Here is a 12,412-nt window from a genome sequence, read left to right as displayed (position 1 = left end):
TAGAGGGTAGAGTCTGGTAGATTTTTAGGACATAAAACTAGTAGATCTATTGATAATGTTGTGCACTGTGCTATCAGCTACCTATCTGTTATGTGACTCTTCAATTTTTAGAAGATCCACATTCTGATAGTGTTTTTTTATATTGAAGCTGGTTAAATGGTCAATATTTAGCTTGTTACCTTGCTCCATACAGACTTTACAAAGCTAATGAATAGACTTATCAATAAATGTTTACCCAAAAGTCCCAAAGTGGTAAACACCATCTTGGCCATTATTGAAGGCAATGAGTGCCCTATTTAGCCATCCATTTTAATCCATATACTGTTATTGTTAGTAGGCTAATTGCAACATAAAAAATGACATTTCAAAAAAGACAAAAAAGCTGAAAAAATCATAAATAAATAAATAATGAAAAAACATTTATATTTGATTTTATATTTAAAAAATAACAAAAAAACACCAACCCTGGTGGTGACAGTTATTAGCTCTTATTCTCTTGATCAGTTAATGCACTTCCACTTCAAATTTTTTTTATTGAGACATGTGGCTCATTACTTTAATTACAAATGATATCCAATTTGATATTTTTTACTATGATGATTGCTTTAACCCTTTTATTTATATTACTCTCTAATTTTAAGGCTTTCAGCTATCTTACATTCTTAATTTGAAGTAGTTTGAGTCTAGAGAGGAAAGATGTTTTTAATTACTTTTACTGTGATAATAGTCACTTAACAAATTAGAATTATTTCTTATTCTGGACAAGTCATTAATTGCATAGGTATATGTAGATCCTAGTGTTCAATCTTTTACCATATTTGCTGAGTGTTTAGCTTTCATATTTTTGGAATGAGAGTGCCTGTCTCAAGCTTAAAAAATGTCATATGGTCAGTACGTAAGTTCAGTTGGCTACTATAGCTCTGAGTATGGCTTGGGAAACTCATCACCTCAACTCTACTGTGCCAGCAATCTCATTGGGAAACCATCTTGTTACCCAGCTTCTGGAGATGATCCTCGAGTCTACTCTCTGGTAATAAAATTGCATATGTTACATGTTTGCATGTTATGCTCTTCATATATAACTATAAAGTTTTAATTAGCTGTCATGTATGACTGACCAGCATATGCCTTTTAGTCTTGAATCAGTTTACACCTAAAACAGTTTCCACATTATCCATCCTATCTCTACCCTTTCTGCACTTTATTTCTAATCCATGTAGTAATTTCACAATCAAAACTAACAGTATGTAATGTCGCTATGGTGTGGGTGATTGCAAATTTAAACATTTTTTGCTAAGTTAGGATGGGGCTCTTGTCTTCATGGTCTTAAAACAAGAAACTGTCAAGGGTTAAATTTGGCTTCATAATTAGTTAAGAACATTGTAGATACCTATAGCTACTCAAAAAATTCAAATAAGCAGAAAAATTTTATCTATTGTAAGACATTACCATATGTCTACAGTTCCTTATGATAAAAAACTAATAATCTGCAAGATTTTTAATGAATGCTTAATCACAGGTCATTGAAAGCTCATTACATTTTCCTCAAAAAAATTATTTTTATCTTTTTCTGACTATTTTCAGCTAAATTTTTGAAAATATGTTACCTCTACTGCTGAATGTTAACCCAAAAAATTTGTTTACTTACTAATCAAAGTTGACATATTGGGTTTTTATAAATTAGGAGAAATATACGCAAGTATAGAAAAATTAATATAACTTGTTGCAGAGAGACAAGAAAGCATCAAGTTTATTATTTTATGCTACTGGTATACAAAAAGATGAAATAAATTTATAAATATGTATGTTCATGCTATACCTTTGTCTTATATAAAAATTTTTTCAGTGTGAATTTGGAGAATGGTGGTCAACATGTCCCTCTGCCCTGCCCACACTGCCTTTGAGACGTCCGCCTCGCATACCAGCTCTTGCATTCATTGGTCAGAAGGGAAACTACTACATATTCAACAAACAGTTGTAAAACTTGAAGTTCCAATGCTGCAATCTTCTTTGTTTTTCAACTATGAGGCTTATCCCTGTTTAAATTTTGGTCAAGTCATGATTAGTGTGCAGCATTAATTCTTACAAGAATTGTCTGCCAGGACCCAATCTGGTATGAGTTATCTGTGCTATGGCCTACAAGCCAAAAACATTTTTATCTTTAACTGTTGTTCAAGTGCCTGATACTGCTTTCTAGATTTCATTACCCTCCTTTGATTTTGTTTAACCTATATGAATTTTTTTCAATGATTTTCCATTTTGCAACTTTATTTCAAGCATGAAATTTTGTAATCTATCTTCCACTTCAGACTTGAAGTTTGCCGAAGCTGTTGTTCCTGAGCAAGTGGATATATTTGAAACATGTGAGAGCGGGACAGTGGTCAGGATTTGGGCCTGGGAAGCCACTACTGCTGATAGCCATGATTCGGCCTGCAGCAGTGGCCGCTGGTTGCTGCTCTATGATGGCCAGCCATGTGTCTTGAGTGCTGCCACTGCTCGAAAGTTCTCGCCTCCTCTCCGCTCCATTGATGTTCCAGTGACGTAAGTTGTGGTGCCTATGCCTGAATGTCTTCATTTTTGTTACCATTCAACTTTTTTTTAGGAAACTGACTTATTAACTGCTTCATCAAGTTTTTGTTGTTGTTTTTAGTGATGTATTCCCACTGAAATTTGTGAAAACAGGTATTCGTGAATGAAAATATGTTAAAAATTGATTAAGATGTGTGAATAATAGTACCTTTTATTATATGGAGCAATAGAACAAGAATTTCTCTGAGAATTCACTGGACAATCTATAAAAAATTTTTAACACCACAACTGAAAATGTTTGACACTCTTTGAACTTTACTGTACATTCTTCTCAAGTTAATTTTATTTAAATTTTAGATGTTTGTAAGAAATTTGGAATTGTTACTTTTACTTTGAAAGCTCTTGGTACAATGTTTGGAAATTTTTTTCAATTGAGCTGGTTGAATGACTTTATTTAATGTCAATTTCAGTAATGTAATCACCAACTACCCGTATTGTATGTCTGATGCACAGTGTAATTTGTAGTCTGAAATGACATAGGTACATTAATAATTTGTTGATGTAGGTACGGGTATATGTAATTTCAAGCCTAGCATTCTCGTGCAATAATTCAGAAACGTAATATTGAATTTTAACATTATAAAATTATATTTATGTTAACATGCTGAACTAATTATCAAAAATGCAGCATTCTCATTAATGCATGTTAACAAGATCAGCTGTAGCAAAATTCAACTTCAATATTCAATTAGTTGCTAGATTTTTTTGTCTAACTGAATTTATTTTAATTTGCATAGCACTTTGCGCCTTGAGCTGAACTACACACTGAGCAAGCACTACCCATGCATCGATGCCATCCTACTGACTGGCTCAAGCAAACCTCCTGCTGATTTGAAGCATTTTCAACATTTTCCATCACAAATTTTTGCTGCCAACTGTACGAGTGTATCCCCCAACTCCAACCACTCTTCTGACCATGTCTGTGATGGCTCTCTTGATGGTTCGGGCGCCATGCAGACTCACGAATCTCTCGACAATCTGACATCTAGTCTCCCAGTTTCTGGTTTAATTAATTGCGAGGATAATGAATCTCGGGACCAACTTAGGATCAATGAAAGAACCTGCAGTTCAGCTACTGTAGATTTTGTACCCAACTCTAACACTGTGGAAGATCTGGCAAACCTGAACATATGCAACAAAGTTGTCATGCATGGACTACAAAATCAACTAAGGTGAGAGCTTCATGTAAACTCTTAGTTTATTAAAGTTGTAACTTGCTTTTACTTCCCATAATTTTTTGTTGAATGGCTTTGCATTAGCACTGGCAAAGCATACATTATTGTATTATTCAATTCTGATTAACCAAAGTATAGTTATGTTATATTGTTGCTGAAACTTTATTTTTCTAAGGGTGCTGGATGACATTCTACTTGATGGTCCCAGGCACATCGCGTCTTGCTCAATTGAGAATCTTGTTCAATTTTTTGGTGGCAGTTCTGCTCCTTCTGATCCTGTAGCTTCCGAAGAAAAAGAAAATAGCTGCTCTCAACTGCCTTCTTTTGCCCATGAGGTTGAAAATTTGACGCCTACAAGTAACATTGCTAATGCAACTGGAACCGAAGTACAGAAAGATTATAATTTGAAGGAATATCATCAGCAAGCTGTCCTCAACTCAGGGTCTTGTGAGCCTCCTGAGCAAGATGTTGATTTCTTCCAAATGCTCCCCGTGAGTTTTGCATTTAAGGTTCTTGTATCACGCATGTCATGAAATTCAAAAGTGAACAAAATATGCACATAAAAAGGTTAGAAGCTATTTCACCAAATGCTTAGGCCAATTTTTTGGGCAAATAAAGAAAATCAATGTTTTTGCATGATGAATATATTTTCATAGTAAATGTTTCATTTATAAATAATAGTTTTTTCATGGAATACCCGAGCAACTATTTTATTTTCTCATGATATTCAATCGGCATCTCTTGCAGAGTAAATTTTTCTGCAGAGCCAATTTTTAGAAAGCAGACCACTGCAACCATAATTGTTTGAAATTATGCTCCTCATGCCACTTTTCCTTGCAAATTGATGTACATTATTTTATTTCCCTGCAGCCTGAAGTCATGCTGCGCGTGCTGTCACTGCTGGACCTGCGCAGTCTGTGCCGCATTGCCCAGAGCTGCTGTGCTCTGCGCCAGCTGGCCTACCACCCTCAGCTCTACACGCACCTCTCACTCAAGGTAAGATATCTCTCTATGTACTCTATAGATAATCTCCCTATATGCTTTCCTTCTGTAGTACTTTCTATATGGTACTCTCCTTTTATATTTATACATGAATACTCACCCAGTGTTCCATACCCTGGCAGGAGTACCTGTTTCTTCTTCTTCGCTACTGACATTTGCCATCAGTTTATCTCCAGCCTGAACTTCTATCATTGTTCTTGGATTGTTAAGAAACTGTTCAAAATTATTCATAACTTATCGTTACGCTGTTACGTTTGAAAACTGTTTTACTATTCCTAAAATATATTTCCTGATTTAACTTATTTACACTTAATTTCAGGCCTGATCATGTCATTCTGTTGTATTGTATGTGCCTACTGATCTCAAAATGGTGAAATTAATCAACAATTGGGTTCACTCTATTGTCATAGTGATTGATGTTGCTAGGAACTTAACTATGTGAAGCAAGTTGAAATGTAATTTGCCAATAAAATTTTCATTATTCTAGAATTTTTAATATCTTATTGCATTGCAAAAATTCGTGCATAAGAAATTATGACTTGATATCAATCAATACTTCACACTTCTGTGTTTGAATCTATTTCTTTGGGGCATTTCCAATTTGAATCATTGTCTACAATCTAGATTATGAACAAAGTAACGAACGAGTTTGGTATACCCAGGACTGGTGGTCAGTGGTGAATGACAGAGCCCTGACGTCACTGCTGACGCGTTTGACGAGGACCAATAATCGTCTGCAGAGCTCCTCATCAGTCGAGTCTGGCAACTGCATCAGTGACCACAACAATCTGCGCTCTGGCTCCACCGAAGAAATAAATAACCCTAACAATGATGCTGATGTATCCTGTCCTAATAGGATAACTTCAAACAACTCATCTTTGTCAAACCACGAATCTCCTTTGTTCATGTCTTTGGATGAAGACTTGAACACTTCATTTGAGGGCCATTTATCTTGCATATATGGAACATTGCAGTCGCTTGACTTATCCTGGTGCGGTCTTTATGGTGGTGTAAGCTGCCCCACATTCTTGGACTTTATTCACAAATGTGGCCCCAAACTACGCATTCTTAGACTCAGCTGCTGTGACTTCGTTGACAGCTATTGTCTTTATATGATCGCAAATGTGTGTCAGCATTTGACAGGTTAGCATTGATTCTGGATGTCTTATATTTGAAATATTAAAGTTAATCACGGACGTGTACCAGTTAGTTTTAATTATAATTGTGAACCTACTTTTGCCAGTAAATGTTTTTGTCATCTTATTCACTTTTGAGAAACGTATTTATCTTGTAATCGCTATGACTGGTTTGTTGCAGAGCTAGACATCTCGCGCTGCTATCAGCTGGACTTCCTGGGCCTGGGCGAGCTGAAGAAGCTGAGTCAGCTGACGCGTCTGGACGTGAGCTACACAAGCCTCAGGACAGACACGGCGCACGTGTTGCTGCAGCACCTGCCTCACCTGCGCCACCTCAGCATCAGGGGCTGTCAGGTGATACTTACACTGCCACTCTAGACCTGCCACTCCCCCTTACGTCATATCATCAGATCACAGCCACTCTAGACCTGCCACTCCTCCTTACGTCCTATCATCAGATCACANAGCCACCCCCTTTACGTCCTATCTTCAGATCACAACCACTCGCTCCCTATCGTCAGATCACAGCTCAAATGGACCTGCCACTCATGCCCTATCATCGGATCACAGCCACTTTAGACCTGCCACTCCCTCTTACGTTCTATCATCAGATTACAGCCACCCCCTTTACGCCCTATCTTCAGATCACAACCACTCGCTTCCTATCGTCAGATCACAGCTCAAATGGACCTGCCACTCATGCCCTATCATCGGATCACAGCCACTGCAGACCCACCACTCACCTTCAATCTCCCCTAGGACCTGCGGATGGACGAGGTGTGCGTGTCGCTGTCCCTGTTCTGCCCGGCGCTGGAGTCGCTAGTCGCCTGGAAAACGAAGGGCGTCACGCACCGCGGCTTGCGTGCCCTCGCCGAGCTTCCCTGCCTGCGCGATTTGGACCTCGGCTGGGCCTTCGCCAACGCCAACGGCCTCGCCGGCAGTCAGTGTCTAGTTTAACATCTTAAATAAAACTACAGAATCAATCAGTTAATAAAACCGTACAAACCTCAAATTGTTTAGCACTTAACTTGCTGCTCTTTGATATCGTTAATGACGCACGAGTTGCCACAGCACAGCGCCACTTCGACGCTCCTCGATAATAACCGTATAATACTGGTCAGAACCACTGTTTATGCGGATTGATTACAACATGATAACTACCATGCTACTTCGATCTCGGAAGTTTGTGGTTCAGTCTTGTCAATAGATCGTTTCTATTGAAAATCGCCCAATAAGTGTGTGGTGACTGTGATATTGACTATGAGTGTTATTATTTTCATTTTGCCTTTTTCAACATCTTTCATGTCGATGATCTGTTTATTCGGGTTGATACAAGCTGAAGTTAAATGCACGTAGGCGTTTGCATTATAATCTTTATCAATATGATTATTATTCATCTTCTTTGTGTAAATTTTGAATCATCACTCTCTCACTGTCAATAAAAGTGTGAATGACATCGTCTAATAATACTCATTCTTTTTTCAATTGTTTGTGTTTTAATCACATTTGATTCACCTACACCTTATGCATCGACCTTACGATTTCATTATCTATTTTTGCCCCTATGTGTCATAAACACTCTTGTGGGCAGTACTGCTTATATGCTTATTATATACTTATGGTTTTATTTATTTTTTTTACTGGATTTGCGAACCAGTTAATAATAAGTAATATATATAAGTAAGTGAATAGATGTTGACATGTAAAATTAATAAGTGTCATTTGTCGCCAGTTCTTTTCGTGAACGTGATTGAGTGCCTGCACTCAACACGAGGGTTTATCTATATAAATTTCTAGGAACATTCAGAGAGCCTTATATTTGTTGTCAGGCGTGACGGAGCTGACGCAGCGATGTCAGCAGCTGTGCCGCCTGCGTCTTACCGCCTGTCGTTACCTCAGCGACGCCGACGTCAGCAGCATCGCCAGCTCCTGCCCGCGCCTCGAGCAGCTCGACCTGACGGGCAACGCCAACATAAGCGCTGACGCTGTCGAGAGGTGGTGTTGCTGACGCTGTTGAGAGGTGGTGTTGCTGACGCTGTTGAGAGGTCGTGTTGCTGACGCTGTTGAGAGGTCGTGTTGCTGACGCTGTCGAGAGGTCGTGTTTACCGTTTACCCTCGGTATAACACTGGCTGAGTAAAGCTGCATAACGCTGGACTTATGACCGGCTACAATCAAAATGAAATATAATTAACAGGGGAGGTAAAAAATGCTAGTAAAGCTTACAATTTAGGAACTTGGAATCCGTATTTCTACGAAGTTCGTTTCTAATTATGAAATTAAAGTTATCAATATACAGATTTTTCTGATGCTTCATAATCTATATTCATTAGAGAAACTATAGTAGATTTATTACAAATCGTTATTAATAATTTATTTTGTGTCGTGAACCCATTAGACAAATACATATGATTTTAATAACGATGATGACAAGGCGTGATGCAGGGTGACACAATAAGATAACGATGATGACAAGGCGTGAAGTAGGGATGACTCGATAAGATAACGATGCTGTGCCTCTTGTGCTGCAGTGTACTGCAGAGCTGCCGGCGTCTACGGCTGCTGGAGGTGAGCTACTGCGCTATGATCCCTCGCCCCGTGACGGACGCTTGGCGACGCCGCTACCCGGCCGTCCTCATCGTCGCCGCCTGCGACGCTCACCACGCCGCCTTCGTCTGAACACCTCGCCGCCTTCGTCTGAACACCTCGCCGCCTTCGTCTGAACACCACGCCGCCTTCGTCTGAACATAGCCACATTACATAGCCGCCTAATTCCTAGAAATTCCTAAATTCGTAATTCCTAGGAATTTCCTAGGTGCCTAATTCCTAATTCACCACGCCGCCTTCGTCTGAACATAGCCACATTACATGGCTGCCTAATTCCTTAGCAATTTTTCCTAATTCCTAAATTCGTAATTCCTAGGAATTTCCTAGCTGCCTAATTCCTAATTCACCACGCCGCCTTCGTCTGAACACAGCCACATTACATAGTTGCCTATTGCCTTCAGATTATGTGTGTTTGGAAAATCGCGCTGTAAAGAGACGAAAACACTATAATATCTTATTGTTCAAATTGTACTGAACACCGCTTGTACGTAGACTTTGTGATTGTTTTCAGTAGAACTAAAGTAACTTTGCTGTAAGAGATCCTATTACCGGGCCCAGTCTTGAATGTAGTTATTAGCGCTTTTTGTTGCGCTTTCCCGCCTAATGCGGTGTTGTTATTATAAGCAGTTGAAGCATCCCTGTCGTACCTGATAACTATTGTGATATTAGGCTAGAATATCCCGCTTTTTTATACTTACTTTGTACACAGCTTTACTTTTACCTATTTTAGAAATCTGCGTAGATATTTTTTTGCAATTGTTGTCTTCATGTTGCATTGCTAGGTCATTATCAAGGATATACTAGTGTTGTTTTCCGTTGTTCTTGTTAGTATTCTGATTTTCACGACAATACTCGTTTATTCAACCTTATGATGTATTTTTCTTCGTCTTTCAAGCGCTTCTATTGTAGTTCTGTATAATTTGAATTTTGAAAGTCTCGGATCGTGTAGTTCGTAATTAATTCGTATTGTTTTGAGTTACAAGTTGAATGTATTTATGCTGGTGTTACTATTCCTGAACCGTCGTAACAACCCAAGCTAGTATCTAAACCAATCAACCATCATCATAAATGTTCTTTTTATTGTAGCAGTGGAAGGGATGTTCGTAATTCGTTTGATATTCAAGATATTGTTCATAATTTAATGATGCAATGTGAGTTGAAAATCCCCTAGCAGTTTTTGATCCATGTATGTCGGTATTATTGTGCATTCGTTAATTTTCTTCATAAGAATCACTATAACCAACGCAATTCACCTCTTGAGACTCGTTATAGAAATATTACTAGTCAAGAAACGAGTAAAGTTGTTCATTTGGCTCTGAGATCTGCACGATTTCACCCCATACCTACTCTTAAAATTCGAATAAAGTGTTTTGAGGGTCGCATTCTGCTTAGTTATCCCCAAGCGTGTCGCTGATCGGCAAGGAGTTGAAGGTATTTCGTTGATCCGTCCGAAGTCAGCGTTTCTGCTTTTGCTGAACGAAATAATTCTGCGTGTGAAACCAATCAATTCCATTGCGCGCGGTATTGCGATTGCGGCGTATTTGGAAAATGAGGTCAGAACAATTTTTTTAACATTTGTACGTTGTTTGCCAGCTATGTTGTACACTCCGATATTAAAGCTCATTTTCAAGTCACAAGAATATAAATATCTAGCATCTGTCTGTGACATCATAATATAGCAAAACGTTAGAGTTAAAAAACATTAAAGTGTTGTAGAGAGGCTGGCCGTACATCGGCTTAATGTGCTAATTGTGAGCAAATAAATTTAGTTACAGTACACAAAATATACAATGCTGGCATTTTTACAAACCACTGCAATTAAAATTGAATAATAATTTCTTTGTGTTTGTTCGTTTGCCCATGAAGGCCTAACTTATTTGCATCCGCTGCTGTGTTCCAAAGGGCCTGGTACTGTACAACGAGGTGACAATTAGACCATTGACGGGGTAACTTGGACAGTTGCGATAATTAAGAAAATAAAACCCTTAGACAAATTGTGTTGAATGCTCTTGACGTACCATGAGATAACCTACAAATGCAATATAATTAAATACTTCATAGATTTACTATGTGACTATTTGTATCACAAAAACGTCAACGCTGAAAATTTTCCTTCCAAGTCACCCCGTCAATCGCCCAAGCCACCCTTTTGCAGTAATTTAAGTCGAAATTTTTCAAACCCATATTTTCAGTCTGAAATCACTGGCGTTTTTTTTCTGCTTGGCCTGCGTCTCAATTTTCCAAAAATCATTAACTGCAGTCAAAATAGAAAAAGACAGCCGGAAGGACCTGCAGTAACACGATGAAATTTTTTAGAAAAAAAAAAGAAATTAAGAAAGATGACGTGATGAAAACATAGTGCGCTTTGTGCAGCTCATCGAGGTGCAAATTTTAAACTGAAAGATGTAAATCAGAGAAGCTTTAGCAGCATTCTGGTGAATTAGCTATGATCCTTACTCAAGGTGAATTTGATCCATTTTTTCTGCTCTAAAGCCCGGTCCACACGCTCAGTTTTCACAACGATTTGTCTGCGCAGTTTTAAGTCGGATTGAAATCGTTGCAATTTTTAGAGCGTCCACACGGTACCGACTTATCTGAGTAGTTTGCTCAGTTTTGCGCGATCTCGCCATGGAGACGTCTCGGACAAATTTTACGGCCGGTCTCCCCAAATTCGGCGAGCATGGAATATCTCCCGAAGTAATGAACGTAGCTCGATAAAACTTGGTACACGTATTCATTAGGACTTAACGGTGATGTTTAGCATGTGACAAATTTTTTTCGATTTTGCCTTTGTTTGCGAGTTATACGGCTTTATCTAATCTAAAAAATTTTCACGAGCTAAACATCGCCGTTGGGAGGTTAGGTTTCTATATTCAACGTTTCGTTAAAATCTGTACAGTAGTTAAGAAGAAATGTCATTCTCACTGCAAATTTCAGCACGTATCGTCATATAACTCAGGAATGAAGGTGAAATTCCAAAAATGTTCACGAGCTAAACATCACCGTTAAGTCCTAATGAATACGTGTATCAAGTTTTATCGAGCTACGTTCATTACTTAGGGAGATATTCCATGCCCATCGAATTTGGGGAGACCAGCCGTAAATTTATCCGAAACGTGCCATGGAGAAGGCAGTATTTTCATAAATTTTGGCATTGTGCCTTGTCAAAAAAGAGATTGAATCATTTAGGGATTGCGAGGAATCAAAATACAAGAGAGATGGCTTGTAGATGTCTTCTTTTCCAGGTCCAGTAATTTTACTTGCCAAATGCAAGAAAAACTTTCGTATAGAAAACCAATAAATTCCCGAGAACATTACCGAAGGTCCGCCATGGTCGCCAGAATCATTGAAACTGAGCACAAATCGAATCGGAAAACTGTGCGACCGTCCACACGTTCCGACTTGTCTGCGCAGTTCATCGAAATCTATGCTCGGTAGCTCAGATTTCGATGGGACTGCGCAGTTTTCCCGCCGGCTCCAAAACTGCGCAGTTTTCCCGTCCACACGCAACGTTTTATCTGCAACGATTAGAACTGCGCAGACAAATCGTTGTGTAAAACTGAGCGTGTGGACCGGGCTTAAGAGTTGAATGACACGGCATGACTTCATCTCAGCTCCTGCCTCGCGGCGGCCCCGCAGGTCAGTGCGAGGCAAACGTCAGGCGTGTGTGGGTGTGCGGTGCTAAGCGGCTGATGGTCTCTACCCGAAGTCTATAATTTAATTGCTTTGTGTACAGCAAAAACATGAAAAAAATCTGCGCAACCATCTGCTAAGGATTTTCTTAACAACGTCAACATACTTTAGTAGCTAGGAAATCTCTTGCTGGTAAGTAATGAAACTTGGGCATAATTTTTTTTTACACTACAAACTATATTTCAAAATTTAGCCAAACGATGCTTCAGGAT

The 12,412-nt window shown here is 38.9% G+C and overlaps 3 protein-coding genes across 6 annotated transcripts in view; all 3 read left to right on the top strand.

Annotated features, from left to right (window-relative positions):
- The first annotated feature begins 640 nt into the window (after positions 1–640).
- On the top strand, positions 641–9,889 carry LOC108674403 (F-box/LRR-repeat protein 4). 4 transcript variants are annotated; one of them, XM_018162345.1, is made up of 11 exons: positions 641–1,030; positions 1,847–1,940; positions 2,310–2,541; positions 3,327–3,761; positions 4,024–4,255; positions 4,635–4,760; positions 5,429–5,909; positions 6,084–6,256; positions 6,662–6,842; positions 7,732–7,897; positions 8,432–9,889. In XM_018162345.1, the coding sequence occupies exons 1-11, from the start codon at positions 878–880 to the stop codon at positions 8,577–8,579; spliced, it is 2,421 nt and encodes an 806-aa protein (XP_018017834.1). In that variant the 5' UTR covers positions 641–877; the 3' UTR covers positions 8,580–9,889. The 4 variants fall into 4 exon arrangements, with proteins under 4 accessions (XP_018017834.1, XP_047736908.1, XP_018017833.1 ...); XM_047880952.1 differs by having other exon boundaries at positions 3,973–4,255; XM_018162344.1 differs by having other exon boundaries at positions 3,940–4,255.
- A 2,217-nt stretch (positions 9,890–12,106) lies between these two features.
- Positions 12,107–12,412, top strand: part of LOC108674393 (accumulation-associated protein-like) — a 29,293-nt gene continuing 28,987 nt past the window's right edge. Inside the window, exon 1 of the mRNA XM_018162332.1 lies at positions 12,107–12,146. Within this exon, the coding sequence (XP_018017821.1) occupies positions 12,107–12,146 (40 nt within the window). The remainder of the gene's footprint in view (positions 12,147–12,412) is intronic.
- Positions 12,140–12,412, top strand: part of LOC108674400 — a 45,883-nt gene continuing 45,610 nt past the window's right edge. Inside the window, exon 1 of the mRNA XM_018162339.2 lies at positions 12,140–12,332. The gene's annotated coding sequence lies outside the window, so the exon portion shown is untranslated. The remainder of the gene's footprint in view (positions 12,333–12,412) is intronic.

This window comes from Hyalella azteca, unplaced genomic scaffold (genome assembly GCF_000764305.2).
Source record: "Hyalella azteca isolate HAZT.00-mixed unplaced genomic scaffold, Hazt_2.0.2 contig6663, whole genome shotgun sequence".
Taxonomy (NCBI): domain Eukaryota; kingdom Metazoa; phylum Arthropoda; class Malacostraca; order Amphipoda; family Hyalellidae; genus Hyalella; species Hyalella azteca.
The sequence above is the reverse complement of the archived record's forward strand: the minus strand, read 5'-3'. Positions and strand labels throughout refer to the sequence as shown.

Coding starts and splice junctions, on each gene's coding strand:
- LOC108674403 (XM_018162344.1), top strand. CDS start 878: ATGTCATATGGTCAGTACGTAAGTTCAGTTGGCTACTATAGCTCTGAG. Junction 3,762..3,939: donor GGACTACAAAATCAACTAAG/GTGAGAGCTTCA, acceptor TATTTTTCTAAG/GGTGCTGGATGACATTCTAC. Junction 4,256..4,634: donor ATTTCTTCCAAATGCTCCCC/GTGAGTTTTGCA, acceptor ATTTCCCTGCAG/CCTGAAGTCATGCTGCGCGT.